The sequence below is a fragment of the Quercus robur genome, chromosome 5 (assembly GCF_932294415.1).
Source record: "Quercus robur chromosome 5, dhQueRobu3.1, whole genome shotgun sequence".
NCBI classification, from domain to species: domain Eukaryota; kingdom Viridiplantae; phylum Streptophyta; class Magnoliopsida; order Fagales; family Fagaceae; genus Quercus; species Quercus robur.
Window position 1 is genome coordinate 35,973,615 of NC_065538.1, and position 18,752 is coordinate 35,992,366.

The 18,752-nt window shown below is 36.7% G+C and overlaps 1 protein-coding gene across 2 annotated transcripts; it reads left to right on the forward strand.

The window, feature by feature from the left end:
* The first annotated feature begins 11,025 nt into the window (after nucleotides 1-11,025).
* On the forward strand, nucleotides 11,026-17,923 carry LOC126725864 (shikimate O-hydroxycinnamoyltransferase). Of its 2 annotated transcripts, XM_050430855.1 has the most exons (4): nucleotides 11,028-11,171; nucleotides 11,687-11,734; nucleotides 13,442-13,901; nucleotides 16,757-17,923. In XM_050430855.1, the coding sequence occupies exons 3-4, from the start codon at nucleotides 13,464-13,466 to the stop codon at nucleotides 17,648-17,650; spliced, it is 1,332 nt and encodes a 443-aa protein (XP_050286812.1). In that variant the 5' UTR covers nucleotides 11,028-11,171; nucleotides 11,687-11,734; nucleotides 13,442-13,463; the 3' UTR covers nucleotides 17,651-17,923. The 2 variants fall into 2 exon arrangements, with proteins under 2 accessions (XP_050286811.1, XP_050286812.1); XM_050430854.1 differs by lacking the exon at nucleotides 11,687-11,734 and having other exon boundaries at nucleotides 11,026-11,171.
* Nucleotides 17,924-18,752: the final 829 nt, after the last annotated feature.

Genomic DNA, 18,752 nt, shown 5'->3' on the forward strand with positions numbered 1-18,752 from the left:
AATGCACAAGCTTAGCAAGTAACTGGAACTTTTATATCATGCTTGAAATTGTGGGACAATCCCTCCTCTTTTGATTACATGGAAAAGCAATGCTTTTACAAAGTTTTGACTTTTTACAATGCCCCCATAACATGGGCTATAGACAATGGCTTCAACAATGGGCCTCTTACAATACAAGGAAATTCAATTTACAATGAAGAGCTTCATTCTGAATCATCTTGCCTTCTTAGAGAAGATCTTGAACTCTTAGCAATGTCTTCCTTGGTGTGGAGTTTCGGCTACTTACCACAAATTTTATCTGTACACATTTACATTACAAAGCCATTAGTGTATGCATACATGCCCTTGTAGGACTGGAAAACCTTAGGGATTAGGTATGATCTAATGTGCAAGCAATGGGGTTGCTTTTTCCTATGGGTTTAATCACAGATGTTGTGTAAATAGGATGGATAGAACCTGGAGAAGAGCACAACTCTTTGATGCAAGCAAAAAGGGCAAACTTGCAAACAGAAACTAGACACTTTCCCTTTGACTTATTTTGAAAACAATCCTATGAAGGATATCCTGCCTTAAGCTGGGATGTTCACTCAGATTTGGCTCTTCCTAGTCCTCACGGGTTTGACTTTGGCATTCGCCTTCAACGCTGAGTACGAGTTTGACCCAATATGAAGGGTGATGTCATGCATTTTGAAATGAAAGGGGAAAGGCTTTCCAAGCACAACAGATATATGAATAGATAAAGGTGCAGGAGAAATTAAATCTACTACCCTAGTTTCGCAAATGTGAAGGAAAGTTGTAAAGCATGCTTTAGGAAAGCAAAAAAGCTTCACACATACGAAAATACCTTAAAGCTGATTTTTGGAAAACCATTTGAAAAAAAATTTGGAAAATATTTTTGAGATTTGAAAGTAGTTTACAAGGATATAGTAATAGCAATTTTCAAAAAGGAAAGCCCCGGAGGCTAATGCCAATTTCAATATTTTTGAAAGCCAATGTCCAAAGATTAGGGTCTTATCAAAAGCTCTAAAGGCTAAACTCTCTAAGTGTCCCCATTGGAGTTGCTAGTCTATCAACACCTTATGGCTACTTGACCACCCATCACGGCGACACTCGCGCGCCTTCTCTCTATCTCAGTGCAAGAAAATGATATGTGGATATGGAGGTGTGTTGTACCTCTAGTGTGTGACTAGAATATGAGTTGATTTTATGAAAATTACCAAGGGTAAGTGAAGTTGCCACCAATCATTTGGTTTTTCTAAGGTGTGATTGCTCACCTGTCTCTATTTGATTTTATTACTGATCCTAGGCTAAGAAAAATGTTGTTTATCCTAATCTAATATGGATGGGTAAAAAATCTTGATTCTTGAGTTCAAAAGTCTGGTTACGTATAGGGAAGGTGTTAGGTACACCACAACGCCTATCCAAGGACAGTCCTTTGTTTTGGTAGAACCTTAATTTTTGGACATTGGCAATTAAATACAAGCTATTGGCATTAGCTTTTGGGGCTTTAAACATATTGGGCTTTGAGGTTTGGTTTCAGAATGGGTGTGGTCTCGATCGATGCTTTCCAAGTGCGTTTGGAATCATTGCCAAATTTCCATGGTGAAAATCCGACAGCATTTAGCCTTATTTTCATTGCAGAAATCCGGCAGCGTTTCGCCTCGATGCGTCATAGTACACAAAACATTATTCTCATCAAGCTTTCGACGTGAGAATAAGGCAATGGGAATGCCCCATTTTCACGATGAAAATCTAGCAAAGTTTCACATTTGTTGCACTATGGCGCACCGCCAAGGTTTTGTGCCTGTGTAGATGGCGCGTGCTAACGTGCTTTTGCTAGGATGAGCCAGAGCCCCTCAAAGCATTTAAACACGTTGATACGTGGCACATACACAAGGAAACCGATGTCACTTATTGACATGGATCAGGACAATCACACCACGATGACTATGCACACAGTATGACATGAATATGCACCTATAACAATTGCCTTGACCTTATACTCATGCCACAAGGTCAAGAGTACTCATGGCCAAAGAGGGTCACTCACACCATGAGAGTCCATCATACAAAGTGCACAATCACCCACACACGCACAAGCATATATATATATATATATATATGTATATATATATATACACATACATACATACATAATGCACAATGCTATCACACAGAGTAGGAAAGTAAATCAAACATTGCCAACATTCCAAGGGCATGACCCAGCAAGGTACAGGAAATGTAAAACAGACATTGCCATACCTAGGGAACGTAGCCCAAGCATGGAGTAGGAAAGATAAAGGGTACAAGGAGTGGGGGAACCATATTATATGCTCTAGAAACGAGGCTTAAAGAGAGGGAGAAAGAGAAAACCACTATGGAAGGGCTAGGCCCCCTAATCTACTGATCATTGCCCTTTTTGGGCTTGCGTCTTCTTGCTTTCATCTTTGCCCTTTTTGCTCGTGCCTAGGAGGTCGTGCCCTTACTCCATGCTTGTACATGTAACAAACAAGAAAACAAGCCAGCAAACAAGCAAAGAAAGAAACAAAGGAGATAAGGAGAGCATGTAAACCAGCATCGAGCAACATCGTATGGGGCAGAGAAAGGGTATGCATCTAGCAATCCGTATGGGGCAAGCATGGCAAGCAAAATCGTATGGGGCAGAGAAAGGGTATGCATCGAGCAAACCGGCATCACAGGGATGCATCTCACTAGTGCTCACACCCCAATAAGCCACGAGCGGGATGGATGCAACCACACAAGAACAAACCCACGGGGGGCACAAAGCATGGCAAGGCCTAGATCTAAAGAGGCATACATAGACATAAAGTATAGAAGCAAGCAAACATACACATGCATATAGGAAAATGATCCAAACCCTTTGATATAGGCTTAGGTGTGTGGATGTAGGTCTAGACCACGGGATCTAGATCTACACCCCACCAATAAGGGCCAAAACACAAGAAAGAGAGATATCAAGGGACAAAAAGGCTATAGAAGCTCATAATATAGCAACCAACATATAGATCTAATCACACAAACATGGCACAGAGCACATAAACACAAGGATCTAAGCATAGGCATAACACGGGGCCCAAAGAAACATAGATTTAAGCATAAACATGGTAAAGAACACATAGGCATGTAGATCTAAGAAAAAACATTGTAAAGAGCCTAAAAGCATGTGGATCTAATCACAAACATTAAATTTAGACATATCCTAGCCCAAGAAGGCTAGGCCAACAACATCAAAGTGATAAATCATGGCAAAAGTAAGGAAACATGCTAGAAAAACCATAAAGACATGCTAGGAAGTAAGAACATGCTAGGAAAAGCAATAAAGCATATTATTGAACAAGGAAAAGCTAGAAAAATTTATGAAAAGAAAAAAGGGTGTGGATTGTAGCTAAAAAGCTACATCCACACCTCTAAACCTCAAATCCAAGGTATGGAACCAAGGAGTGGAAGATTGGGTGCAAGAACACTACCTTGTGATTGTATAGAAAAGAGAAGAACCAAAGGTGTTTGGAAAAGAAATTAGAGAGAAGAGAAAGAGAATCTACCTAGAAAAGTGCCCAAAATCTTCTTCTTCTTCTTCTTCTTCTTTTTTTCTTTTTTTTTTTTTTTTTTTTTTTTTTCAAAATGAGGGGTTTAGAAGCATTTATAGTTGAATTCTGATTCTTCAGCTTCCGGTGACTATACAATGTGCGCCAACCATCGCCGATGGCCACACAAAGGCTGTGGCCACCCCTGCTAACATCAGCAGTTTTGGCTTTTTCAAGTTTAGTTTTGAATGGGAATTTGAAGGCATTCTAGGACTCTGATTGAGCTGATCTTAGTGTCCCTAGAAATCTCTAGATGTCTAGTTTCCAGAACACTAAATAAATTGGAAATCCAACGGTCGAATCAAAAGTTATGTCCTCGGCAAGTGTGTTGATGTGCTATGCACAATTTTCTGGATATCTCAACCGTTTTAACTCCAATTTTGACCCATGAATAGTCATTGGAAATGGAATTTGATAATCTTCACAATGGCGCTACTCCCAACCTATTCTGACGGTCAGATAAAAATTAGAGTTTCTAGTGCCCCCAAGAGTCAACCTCGAGTCAAACTTGGTCAAAGTTGACAAAATCACCAAGTAGCTCAAGTTTGATGTAGAAACATGAAAAATATTGTTTTGGGATAATTTTGACCAATTTTGACCCTAGGGTTGACTAGGGGCTTTTTAGTCAATTTGATCTGAAAAGGCACTTTGAGTACTCTAATGCTCGAACGAGTTGCGCCACGTCAATTTAGATGTTTTCGTGACCCCATGGAGAAAAGATAATATTTTTGAAATTTTCAGGATCCAGCACGCAAATCGAAGGTAAACAAAATACGATATCTACAGTTGGGAATTGAAGTTGTACTCCATATTTAAGGATGTCCTTGTTAGGAGATATTATGATGACTCCCACACCTCCTAGTTCTTTAACGAATGATCCATCAGCGTGAATCGTCCAAAATTGTGTTTAGTCATCACTTGGAAAAGTGAATTCAGCAATAAAATCATTTAATACATGGGCTTTGATTGTTGACTGAGGTCTGTACTTGAAGTCGAACTGACTGAGCTCAACAAATCATTACACCAAGCATCCAACTACGTCTAGTTTATTCATGGCCTTCTTGATGGGTTGGTCTATCATTACGATGATTGGATGTGCTTGGAAGTATGGACGAAGTTTCCTCGACACTACAATCAGCGTGAATGATACCTTCTCTAGACAAGGGTACTTTGCTTTTGCATCTTGGAAGGCTTGGCTTGTGTAATACACTGAACTCTACACCCTGTTTTCTTCCCAGATCAAAGCAAAACTTACTGCTGTTTGGGAGACTACAAGATATAGAAAAAGGTCTTCTCCTTTTACTAACAAGCTCAGGAATTGTAGTTTCATCAAGTACTCCTTCAGGTTCTTAAAAGATGTTTCGCATTCTTTAGTCCACTCAAAAGCTTGCTTGAGAGTTTTGAAAAAGGGCAAGCAATTGTCTGTAGCTTTTAAATTAAACTTGTTTAAAGCTGTGACCCGTCCTGTCAATCTTTGAACCTTTTTCACAATTTTGAGCAACGTCATTTCCAGAATGGCCTTCACTTTCTCAGGATTAGCTTCAATACCTCTCTGGGACACCATGAAACTAAGGAACCTTCCTGATTATACTCCAAAGGAACATTTTGTTGGATTGAGCTTCATCTTGTATTTTCGAAGCATGTCAAAGTTTTCCCTTAGATTGTCCAAATGTTCTACGTTCGTCTTACTCTTGATAAGCATGTCATCGACATATACTTCTACATTTCCCCCAATTTTGCTTGCTAAAAATTTGGTTCACCAACCTTTGATATGTGGCCCCAGGATTCTTTAGTCCAAAGGGCATTACCTTGTAGCAATAGAGCCCTTAGCTTTTGACGAACGTTGTTTTCTCCTAGTCTTCTTTGCTCATGCGAATCTGATTATATCTTGAAAAGATATTCATAAACGTCAGTAGTTCATGTCCTGCCATTGAATCAACTAACTAGTCAATCCTTGGCAGAGGGAAGCTGTCTTTTGGCCATGCTTGGTTGAGGTCAGTGAAGTTAATACACATCCTCCACTTCCCGTTTGACTTCTTTACCCTGACAATGTTAGCCAACCACTTTGGGTAATAAACTTCTTGAATGAAACCTACTACTAGGAGACTTTCTACCTCTTCCATAATGGCTTTGTTTTGCTTAGGGGTGAATACTTGTCGCTTTTGCTAGATGGGATTTTCCTTTAGATCAACGTTTAGATGGTGCTCTATGACACTTCCGTCTATGTTTGGCATGTCTTTATGGGTCTAGGCAAACACATCCAAATTCTCTTTCAAGGAAGATAGGAGGCTACCTGCTATTGTTGAAGACAAAGTTTTCCCTATCTTGGTGGTTTTGGATATGTCTCATTCTACCAGTTCCACTGTCTTTAACTCTTCCACTAGTTCTTGTTGCTTTTCTTCAATGATCTAGGTATGTTTTCTTCCCCTACAAGTACTACTTGATAGCATTCTTAGGCCAACACCTGATCTCCACCAATCTCTCTTATCCCATGGTCAGTTGGAAACTTGACTTTGAGACAATATACCAAAGTAGCAGCTTTTAGAGTTGGTCATCCTAAAATAACATTATAGAAAGATGGGCAATCAACTATTATAAAATCAATATTTTTGGTTACTTGTGCAGGGTAGGTTCCAACTGTGATGGATAGGGAAATGATCCCTTTTGGATAAACTCGGTCTCCACTAAATATAACCAAGGGAGACTCAAAAGGTAAAAAGCCTTTTTAGGTCAATCTTCATTTGTTGGAAGACCGTCATATACATGATGCTGAACTCCCATTGTCGACCAACACTCGATGAGTGTTATATCCTTCTATTGCAAGCATAATTACCAGTGGGTCATCATGAGGCTGTTTCACTCCTCTGACATCATTTTCCTGAAAACACAATGTCCTCTACTCTAGTCCTTCTATAATTCGTCACTAGGTGTCCTACATGAACATTGTTAACCTATCTTTGGTGGGCTCTTCGTAAAGATTTGAATGACCCTCCAGTGACCAGTCCTCCAAAAACCATTCTTATCTCACCAATAGTGGCCCTGGCATTTTCTTGCTCGTCATCTTTTCTTACGTCAGCTTGTTTATTTGGGCTTTTCTTCTGGCAATTGACGATGATGATCCTTCTTTACGAACTTTTGTAATTTCCCTTTTTGTATTAATTCCTCAATTTGGCCCACTCTTCAGCAGTATGGTCGTGATCTTTGTGGAATTGGAAATACTTCTTTTGATCTCGTTTGTGTGGCAATGAAGTTAAAGGCTTCGACCACTTAAAGCTTGTATCATTCTTGATCTGCAACAAAACTTTCTCCACAACCATATTTAGAGGGGTGAAATTTACCATTTTTTTCAAAGGGTTCAAACTTCCCTTTCCGTTCTTCCGATTAGGGGAGCGATCCTTCTTCTCTTTCTTCTTAGGTCAAGGATTGTTAATGTCATCTATCTTTCGCTTGCATCCATCCCCTTTGCTATCAACGCATCTTCTCCAATCATATATTTTTGAGCTTTGAATAGGAGATCCGTCATTAGACCAACCTTAAAGGTCGCCAATTGGACTTGGTCGTCTGCTTCATCTACTTCTAGGATTGCTTGATTGAAACATTTCACATAAGCCCTTAAAGTCTCTCCTTCTTGTTGTTTCACCTTTAGCATATGCAAAGTTAGCCTTTTATGCCTCTGAGCCCCGATGAAGTGTTGAACAAAATAGTCACTTAACTGTTCTAAAATTGCTATTGAGGACAATGCTAGCTTGCTAAACCAGATTCGAACAACTCCTTTAAGAGTCGTTGGGAATGATCTACACATCACTTCATCAGGTGTCCTCTAAAGATTCAACAATGTCTTGAAAGAGTCTATGTGATCTAACGGGTCTGTATGCCTATCATAAGACTCCAATTGAGGGAATCAAAACTTCGGTGAGAGTAAGCATTCCACGACTTCATTGGTAAATGGTGACTCTGTTCTCTTAATCATCCCATACAAACTTTTGGTTGACTTCCCTTTTAGAGCATTCTTCATCTCGTCCATTTCCTTCCTCGTGTTTTTCAAGAGCTCGTCATTGTTTCAATTGGGCTATTATGTTTGCTTAGAAGTGGATTGCCCTGTTCCTCTAGAATTAGACTACTCAGTTTGCCTAGAGCTTTCTTCTCTATAATTGATTGAGGGGCTATAAACCTCCCCCTCATCATTGTTTCAGTTACGTTGGCAAGGAGGGGGCATGTTGCTATTACCCTAGGAGATGCGATGCCTCAACTCCTTATTCTGCTTGGTCAGCTCTTTAACACTTGTTGCAAGTGACTGAATTTGCTGGGTCATTTGCATTGGATCAAGTGGGCCCGTTGAACTTGGATCCATTGCATCGTTTGAATGGTAGAGCTACGACAATATGTATGATTCATATCTACATTCCTTGGCAATGGCGCTAAACTAATGAAGCCAAAAATGATCGTCAGCCGAGGACAACGTCAAGGCTTTGACAATGTAAAGTTCCCTGCAAAGATGAGAAAGAAAGACAATGGAGTGTTGTTAGCCAACAGTTCTCTGATGATTAAGTCAGTAGAATTCTCAATATCTCTCAGAGAATCAAAATGTAATTCTATATGTTGGAATGTGCATACCTCTCTCTTAGTGCTTGTTGACTTATTTATAGTCTTAGTACAGTTGTTGGAAGGCTCATTATGAGTGTAACTGATGGCAGCCTCTTAATGGCTCTCTTGGCTATTTTGAGTAACGTCTGCCTAAACTTAACTAGAGATTTAACTAGCTTATGATTGGCCTTTCTGACCATTGGAGCTCGTCGGTTACAAAACCATTTGTTAGGACATATATGATTCACTTGTTAGGAACATATGTCACTATTTTATGTAATTGGATAATCTTTTGACAAAACGCACTTTACTTGTATTTGGGTAGATCTAGGATGTATTTAATACTTCAAGAAACTTCGTTTCAAGATCAAGTGTTAAAGCCATGAAAATCTGTCCAAGAAACAAGCTAAAAAGTGCCGTCATTAAAGCTCGATAGCTAGCCATCTATCGAGCTTAAAGAGCTGTTTAGTCTCGTGGCTCGACAGCAGCTCGACAAATAGGGTATCTGTCTAGGTTTATGAAAAACAGGTTTTCAGTTCTATTTTGACTCCAATCCATGTTTATGTGTTTGGGTCTTCTTTTCTCACAACCCTAGACATATAAAAGGATTATTTTAAGGGCCATCAAAGTGTTCACAAGTTGCACAAGTGTTGAGCAAAAGTTTGTTCAAGCAAAATGTGACCGAAAACAGAATTTGCCCTAGTTCATCATTCTTGTGAAGAAGTTGTTGTGTTTATGCACCGTAGGGTTTTGTGACCAAGCATCTTCTTGATCTTCATTGTTGGGATGAACTAAAGAACTTTGCAGCCAACAACCTTCTCTAATTGGTGATTAAAGTTGCGTACTGGGATTCGCGCAATTTGTTAATCTCGTACTGGGAGCCGTGCATCGAAAGGAGAAATTGTCACTACAGAACAAGTATAATTGGGTATTGGGGTAAGGGTTCAACTGTAGGTTGGTATAAGGTACTGAGATTCTTTTACTTGTAACCGCTTGTTGTGATAATAGTGGAATTTTAGGAGTGGTGACCTTAAAATCACCTGGTGGGGTTTTTACCATGTTGGTTTTCCCTATTCATAAACAAATCACCGTGTCAATTTATTTTCCGCTGCATACTTAGTTTAATTGGTGATTTGTTTGTGCTACCACGCGTTTGCATTTTAATTTGATTAATTAATAAACTTAGCTAATTAATCAATTAATTTATCACAAGGAGTCAATACGTTCTTGGCCTATCATCATTAATGAGTGCGCCATTAATGTTGTATGGTCATCCCCTCATGGACGGCCCTATGGATTGAATGCTCGTCATCTGTATGGACGAGCCTGTAGATTTAATACTCGTCTATTGCCATGGACAAGCCTATAATTTTAGTACTCGTCATGCATTATAACATGATTAGGTTTTATCCTTGAGTGTGATAACATGCTTTGCACCTTGCTTTGCTTGCTTTATGCCATCTTGTGTGATTACTATATGTTGGTTATACCTTTGCATATTTGTTTATCTTGTTCATGTATGTGTCTTTGCTTGTTGGTACACGTGCCATCCGTAATTCAATTCAATAGAACTATGATCATCAAATCCAAACCTAAATTTGTATTGGAATGAGAATTGGGTTTGGATGATACTCAATTATTAATTGGGCCCAAGTATCCATGAGTAAAATTTTTGGCGTAAAGTTTGGGTATACCCAACCAAAAACCGGAGGGAATGTGCAGAATAGCTGTTAATAGGGATTCAAAGTAGTAAGTTAGGCAACGCTTCAAAGATTTAAGAAAAATAGCATCTCGAGTTTTAGAAACTCAAGATCCATATTAAAACCCGAGTTTTATAAACTCGCTTTGCGAGTGTTTGGCTGGACGATTTGGATTGAAAATGTCACATAGATCTCGAGTTCCATGCAAAAAAAATTTCCCTTATAGTGGCATTTTTAAGTCCTATAGTGACGTTTTAAAGTCCTATAGCGGCGTTTTCCTGCAAATTTTTTTTATAAGTGTGATCACCCAATACCATGTTCAGGGAGCCCTATAGTGGCGTTTTTAAGCCTTATAGTGACATTTTAAAACCCTATAGCGGCATTTTCCTGCAATTTTTTTTTATAAGTGTGATCACCCATACCAGGCTCTGGAAGTCCTATAGTTGCGTTTTTAAGCCTTGTAGTGACGTTTTAAAACCCTATAACGGCGTTTTTCTGCAATTTATAGAAATCGAGTCTTTAAAACTCGATTTCCACGTGGATTTTTTTCCACATCAGTCCCATCCCCTTACAAATCAAGACTTAAAAACTTGGGTTTTATCTTAAAACTCGAGTTTTAAACATTTGAGATGTTAGTTTTCAGCATTGTTTTGAAACGTGATAACTAACTAAATTTTTTTATATTTATTATTATTTGGAAAGGGTGTTCCAAAAACCGCGGCGGTCATCCTAAAATCATATCAAGGGCGTAGTGAGTCCACCAGGCCACCAACCCCTAGAACCAGAAGTGGGATCCACGCAATAACGCCTGACACGTTAAGTAAAGTGTGGGGGGAGTGCACAGGAATAGGATGAGAGCGTAAAGGGGTATTGAATTGTAAAAACTGTGATGGAATGATGATGTTTTTTCTACCAAGTTATATATAAAAATATTAATTAAATATAATAGTTTTGATATAGGTCGGCATCTCACCAACTTTCTCTCTGCACTTTCCTGGTGGTGGTGGGGAGACTATCTGATGACGTGGCGTGTGGTGGCTGGTCAACGTAGTTGGCGCGGTAGGTGAGTGACAGAAGAGGCTTGGCCAGTTTAATAAACACCGTTTTTTTATTAATATATATATATATTACTGTCTTATTAATATTATTAAGCTCTCTCGATTCTCCATTCTCCATTCTCCATTCTGATCTCTACCAATTCAACCAAAAAGAAAACCCACCCTATCCTTCTTGCCCAATTCCGCTCTCTACCGCCCACTTCCTTCTCTACATTATTTTACTGGTAATTTTCCTTCTCCTTTTTCTTTCTGTCTCATCAATTGTTCTGTTTCTTGCAAGGAATATAATTATAAATAAAACTTCTTCTTCTTCTTCTTTATCTCCTTCTTCTTCTCGTTTTAATGAGTGGATTTTAAACCCTTTTTTAGCAACTAGTATTTATTATTTTTTGCTATTTGTGCCAAATTGTAAAAAAAATAAAGCAAAGCATATGTTGTACCTTTTTTTTTGTTGAGAAGAACATATGTTGTGCTTGTATCGCATTTCCAAGGAATCTCTCACATGCAAATTACATTCATCATAACATAAGTCCTCCTAACACACAATCTCTGGGGCCGGCGATGAATTTGCCCAAACGAAATGGAGGATATAATTTTTTTTTTTTGGTAGCTTTCAATAAAGTACTAATAATAATGAAAGCTAATTTGAAATTGTTCACGCTGTGTATTTACTATTTCGTCTCAAATTTAACAGTTTCTTATTATTCTTTTTACATATGTTTGGTTTGGTTGGCAAAAGTATATCCTGCCTTACACCGGATGCAGAGTAAACTTTGTCTTTTGGTTGGTGAGACTAAGATTTCAATATGATTATTTTAACTTTTAATTTTTTATTATTATTATTTTAGTTTACCCCCACAAAAGATGACGTGTCAAAAGTCAGATGCTAATTAATTAAATTTATTTTTGTAAAAAATATTAAATACATTAATTATACATTCTATCTGTTTATTTCGAAGCAAAATGTTTTATATATAATGAAAAATATTTTCAGTAGAAAATGATTTAATTTTTACTGTTTGGTTGCATACCAAAAAATAGTTCTCATTGACAATAACTATTGGCGGTGGTTTGTTGTTATCTTTACCCAAAAAAAATCCCTCTCTTTTACCTACAAGTACAACTACACAAGCACATCTATTAAAAATAAAAAATAAAAAATAAAAACTTCTTTTCTATTTTACCCTTTCTCAGTTTCACTACTTATTTTTCTCCCTTTCCCTCTACCTATACAACCTAACATAATATTAAAGTACTACTCAAATATTATTATACTAGACTCGTCATGCAATAATATTTTTATTTATTTATTTGTTTTTTTGGTTTAGTATTATAATATTTAAAAGTGATATATAAATAATTATGTATATTTTATTTATAAAAAAAAAGTAAAGTAACTTGAAATAATATTTAAAAATGAGATAAAGATAATATTTTAAATTTTGACCGAATATAGAAGATAGAGAAAAAAGTTTAAAATTTAAGAAGAATAAATTACTCTTTTAATTGGTTTGAGTTTTTTAAAATTATTTAATTAAAAGATAAAGAGATTTTAGAGAGTTTAAGAATTTCTGTGAGGATATTAAAACCCAAACAAGAAATCTTGTTATTAATAATATAGATTAAGTTAATATTTTCTTAGTGCCACTCAATTATTTAATATTACATTTACAGTTACATTTTATCAACTCATTTTACATTAATACAATTATAGATTTTTGCACACTAATACAATTATAGATAAAAAAATATATACATATATATATATATATATATATTAAAATTTAGTTTAGACCTCAAATTAAATTAAATTAGAGCAGAATTATTGTGTTGGTCCTCTGTAGTGGGCCTTTGTTCCTCAATTGAAAGAGTTGGGAATTTGCTTAACAAAAATAACTTGGGCCTAATTTGGATGGATTAAGAAATTAAGATTAGGTGAGCTGGGTGGGGGCCTTAACCCTTATCTCTTCGGCTTGGTTTGGCCAACCAACCAAACCAAACACGGAAATTTTTATTTCCATCGATACTCTATTCTACTTTACCAGTTCAGCACCCAATTAATGCTTTACGTTTTTTTTTTTTTTTAAATTTTTTTAATAATTAATTAAATTAATTTTTTAATTTATTAATTAAATTAATACCTGCTTTCTGGCGCATTATGCGAAACAAGGTAAATTTAGAAATTTAAAAAATATACTACTAGGTTAAATAATATAATTAATATGTTTGAATTTGGTGAAAGAGTATAATTAAGTGTGTATTTAATAGTTACTTTGTTTCTCAAATAAATTTTTTACGAAAAAGAGAGTAATTGATTATTATTTTAAAAGTGATATTAAAATTTTTTAAAAATAATTTAGTAAAAAATACCTTAACGAATGCGGTGATTATGATTTTTTTTTTTTGATACGGCGGTAATTATGAATTGTTGTAAGACTTTTAACAGTTGCAATTAAAAATAGAATTAATACTGTTATGGTGGGTGTGGGTGCAGCGAAAGAAAGAAAGAAAGAAAGATGTTGGTGGTGGAGGTGAAGGAGTCGACGATGGTTCGGCCGGCGGGGGAAACCCCAGCGGTGAGTCTATGGAACTCGAATGTAGACCTTGTGGTCCCTCGGTTCCACACTCCCAGCGTCTACTTTTACAGACCAAGTAGTTGCGATGTTGATGATAACAAGAAGGAGAAGTTGAAGTTGTTGGATTCCCAAGTACTCAAAGAAGCACTGAGCAAGGCCTTAGTCCTGTTTTACCCAATGGCTGGTCGATTGAAGCGTGACGAAGATGGTAGGATCGAGATTGATTGTAATGGGCAGGGAGTGCTGTTTGTGGAAGCCCACACCAATTCCCTCATCGATGATTTCGGTGACTTTTCCCCCACTTTGGAACTTCGCCAGCTCATTCCTTCCATCGATTATTCCAAAGGGATTGAGACTTATCCTCTCTTGGTCTTGCAGGTACCATTCTCTCTCTCTCTACTTTATATTTATTACTACAACTTTAATGTTCTCCTGTCAATTAATAGCTGTTTTTTCTTGTTATTGTTGGTTTGCTGTTGGCAGTCATAAGATATTAATTTGATTTCGGTTTGTTCTTTTGGGCTGTAAAAGTGGCTGGGATACTTTGGTGGTGGGAGTAATAATGGCTTTCTTTTTCTTATTTGGATTCCTTCATATGATTTAAGGGCCCAACCATGGTAATAACAAGTTAAAAAAAATTTCTGAAATACAAAAATAAATAATTATTATTATTGAATTCGTGTAAAAGGTTATATGTAGCTCTGGCCCCCTTGGAAGTAAGGAATGTATCATTTAGGAAATCAACAGGTCATCCATGGCAATTATTATCCTAGTGTTGTGACCATTATGAATTCAGCATTTATATCATCATCATATAAATGCTGAAATCACAATGGCCATAACATAGTCTAATTTTGACTTGGAATATCTTTCCCAATTGAAAGCAGTTTTCCTGGTTTGCCAACTTGTAAATTGTGAAAGCAAAATCTGGCTCACTCAAGTTGCTTCTCTAACTATTTATTACTTACTTCATAACCGGTTAGAGGGGCCAAATAAATATACATTCTAAAGCTAGTTCTTATTTTGGTATTGCACTGAATTATCTGTTTTTGAAATGGTGCTCTTTTTTATGTTTACAGAATGCCCAATGATGGATTTGAATCAAACAAATTGCTAATAAATTTGACTTGATTCTTCAAGATTTGGGCTAATGATTTTGTTTCTAGATTTTCCCAGCTTGAAGAATCTTGTAAACAAATTCAAGTGGCTTATGTCATAGTGTAACTGTTTAACCAAAGTTCATTTAATAGGACCTGATCTGTAAGACTAAGAGGGCTACATGTTAAAATTTCTAATGAACATCCCTAGGGGGAAAAAAATAGAACCAGCACAAAAAGAAAAGTGTCACTGAAGGAATATGATTGGTGGAGCTTGATTCCAGCAACCTGACTCCTTCGTTGGTTCCATTAATGTTAAATCGAAATCTTCAATGATTCATTGAACATTTCAACTCTATAATAAAAAAAGTTCTTTCTTATTGGTTTTTTCAAGGTCAAGTTGAATATTTTAATGAATCATTGAATGGTTCAACCATTTGACCCAAAGGGATGATCAATTAAAGAAAGCCAAAGAAATGAAGTAACATAAAATAAAAATTGAAAATGATTGCTAGATAAAATGTAGAATGCAGCAACAAATCATTGAAGAAAAATTGATTCATTTTCACAAAAGAAGAATATCCAGTATACCAAGCCATTTCTTATAAGTAATGGTTTCCCTGTTACTTAATGTTTTTGACGCATGATCTGTGATACACTTATCGATTGGTAACGAAAGCAGCCTGTGGAACATTTAGATTACTTAAAATGAAGTTCTTTTTTAATGTTAGTCATTCTCATTTTAGTCATCTAGCTGCTTTTCAACTGTGTGACAGCATGCTTGGTCATAAGACATTTTGATGTTTGTCAATAATATTGATTTATTTGGTACTTCTCAGAATGAAAGTCTTAAATGGCTCACAATACTGTGGTAGGACCAGGACCTTTGAATTGTGATTTGACCTTATTATTCATGACTATTGGATAGGTAGCAGGATGGTTTATAGAGCACCTAACAATTTCTTCTGCCAACTTATTATCTTTACTAGATTGTTGCCACCTCTCTTGAATTAGCTGCCTAAAATGATGCATAATAATTATATGACTGGCAATTCCTAGAAGGATATGGCTACCCTTTTCTTTTTTTTCTTTTCTTTTTTTTTTTTTTTGGGGGGGGTGGTGTGGGGGTTGCACCTTTTGTCTATTCAATGGAAACTAAATGTTTCTTTTATGTTAATAATATAAATTCAAACTCTAGTGGTAGTTAAACAAACCGTGTCTGATACCAAAAAATAAAAATGCCATAGTGGAGAGAGAGGGAGCCAGTGAGGGACTATACTGTATAACAGTACAACTTGTTTTTGCCTCTGCTTGCTTTTTCATTGTTTTATCTCAGAATTGGAGGAAAATTGTTGATTGATAGTACTAGTGATTTTCCTTTTGGTGTTAAAAATACCCTAACAAGCCACCTACCTCAGAACTCAGAAGCCAATTTAATTTATTCCCAATGGTATACAAAACAATTACTTGATGATACATAATTCATCACTAAAAATTTCTAGGAGTTAAACAAAAACAAAGTTTCTTGATGATATGATCCTTTAGGCGTGGATCAATATTTACCTGCCACTGGTTCCCTGATTGCTTGGTAAATAAGTCCAGCTTCAGGACATCAATGACTTGTATTTCCGTTTTTTAATGTGTAGTACTTCCCTTTATTTCTTCCCAAAAGATCCTTGCTTTTTGTTCAATATCAGAAATCAGGCAATAAGTGTAGGATTATAATAAGAGGCTTCAAATTCTTGTAAAAGTAATCTGTCTTTTCACAAATTAGAAACTACAGCTCACATGCTTTGCAAGTGAACCTTCTAGTCTAATAGAGAATGCTATCTGCAATTTGTTTTGTTTGGTTTTAGCAGTTGTGAATTAGATGGTATTATGATCTCTGGCTTTAGCTGTTGTGAATTAGAAAATTTATGAAAGATTTTAGATACTTTCTTTGGTGGTCTCAAACTACATTTATCTAGGTCATACGACAGCAGAGCCAAATTTCAACTACTGACAAAAACAGTTAATGTCTAGATAACTCCACTTATATGACTTTATTCACTTAAGTAATTTTTTAGTTTATTATTATTTATTTTATTTTTTTACAGTTGAGCTAACGGACTCTACACTTTTCCTCTTGTTGTGCAGGTAACATATTTTAAATGTGGAGGGGCCTCACTTGGTGTTGGCATGCAACACCACGTGGCAGATGGATTTTCTGGTCTCCACTTTGTGAATGCATGGTCAGATGTAGCTCGGGGTCTTGATGTTACCATTCCACCGTTCATTGACCGGACCCTACTACGGGCCCGTGATCCACCTCAACCTACATTCCAGCACATTGAATACCAGCCTGCTCCTCCAATGAAAAACCCTGTTCAATCTACAAAATCAGGTCCCGAGTGTACAACAATCTCAATTTTCAAAATAACTCGAGACCAGCTGAATATACTGAAAGCTAAGTCCAGAGAAGATGGAAACACAATCAACTATAGTTCATATGAGATGCTGTCAGGTCACGTGTGGAGATGCACATGCATGGCTCGTGCACTTCCTGATGATCAAGAAACCAAATTGTATATTGCAACTGATGGACGGTCTAGGTTGCGTCCCCAACTCCCACCTGGTTACTTTGGCAATGTGATCTTCACTGCCACACCAACAGCTTTAGCAGGTGATCTCCGATCTAAACCAACATGGTATGCAGCAAGCAGAATTCATGATGCGTTGGCACGGATGGACAATGATTATTTGAGATCAGCCCTTGACTATCTAGAACTTCAGCCTGATCTATCAGCCCTTGTTCGTGGGGCACATACTTTTCGTTGTCCAAATCTTGGTATAACTAGCTGGGTTAGACTGCCAATCCATGATGCTGATTTTGGGTGGGGTAGGCCCATATTCATGGGACCTGGTGGGATTCCGTATGAGGGGTTATCATTTATAATACCAAGCTCAACTAATGATGGGAGCTTATCAGTCGCCATTGCTCTGCAATCTGAACATATGAAAGTATTTGAGAAGTTGTTATATGAAATTTGAGGAAATGAAATGCCTGAGGAACTCTTCGAGGTTGAATTCTAGCCTCACCTTCGGATATGCCAAAAATTTTCCAAAGGTGGTGGCGTTTCTTCCCAGTGTTTTTATCATACATGGTTTGTGTCAATTAGATTTGATTCAGTTGAAATCTGAAGTTTCTATACTGAAATGAACTTGGAAAAAAATGTATCTCTGACTTGATATTAAATTTACAATAAGCATAATTAATGTTTTCATATAATAGAATTAGGTCACATAAGGTTGTTTAGTTATGAATTACATTAGTTCTTCTATTTGTATTTTTTTCAAACTTTCTCCTTTGCTCATTAAAGTATTAATAACAAAATGCAAGTCACTCAAAATAAAATAACTAGACAAGCTAGTTCTGATCTTTGGCTACTAATGAAATTCTTGACTGGTGTGTTGAGAGTTCTTTTACGTTCTTCTACCGTGTATTGATGTTATTAGACAACACTTAGTCTAAGTTTTTTCTAAGAAGGAAGTTGGGCCTAGCGCTACACGGAATGGGCTCCAAAGTGCCATTCTGCCGCTGTCAGTTTGGACGCAAACGTTGAGTCCAAAGTTCAAGGGAAGACGCTGCAAAGTGGGCTTATTCTTTGTTTCTGCCGCAAAATGAACTTTTTTCCATTTTCTGCCACAAGATTGACTCTTCTTAACTTTCTACTGTGCAGTAACGTCTTCGGCATTTTTCTGCAACGTGGCATTTCTGCATTTTCTACTGTAGAGCTGGCTTTTCTTAACTTTCTGCTGTGTAGTAAAGTGTTCTACTATGCAGTAAAGTGTTCTGCTGTGTAATAAAGTGTTCTACACTTTTCTGCAACATGAATGACTACTCTTCATTTTCCACTACAGAAAATATTTCTTCACTTCTTGCACAAAAACAAATCTAAAACCCAAAGAAAATACCCATCAAGTATATGTTAGTTTACATGGGTTAGCACATTCTCTAATATATACATACATATATTCGTAAATACACTTATACGTATTCACATATACATATATAAAATATATGGCAAAACATGAGCTACAATGTATACATGTGCATATGATAGAATAATGATTGGTTCATGTTAAAGAGTAA

What these genes read in the sequence shown, in the direction of transcription:
- LOC126725864 (XM_050430854.1), top strand. Translation starts at nt 13,464, where the DNA reads ATGTTGGTGGTGGAGGTGAAGGAGTCGACGATGGTTCGGCCGGCGGGG. An exon ending in ATCCTCTCTTGGTCTTGCAG is followed by an intron (nt 13,902 to 16,756) that starts GTACCATTCTCT and finishes CTTGTTGTGCAG; the next exon opens with GTAACATATTTTAAATGTGG.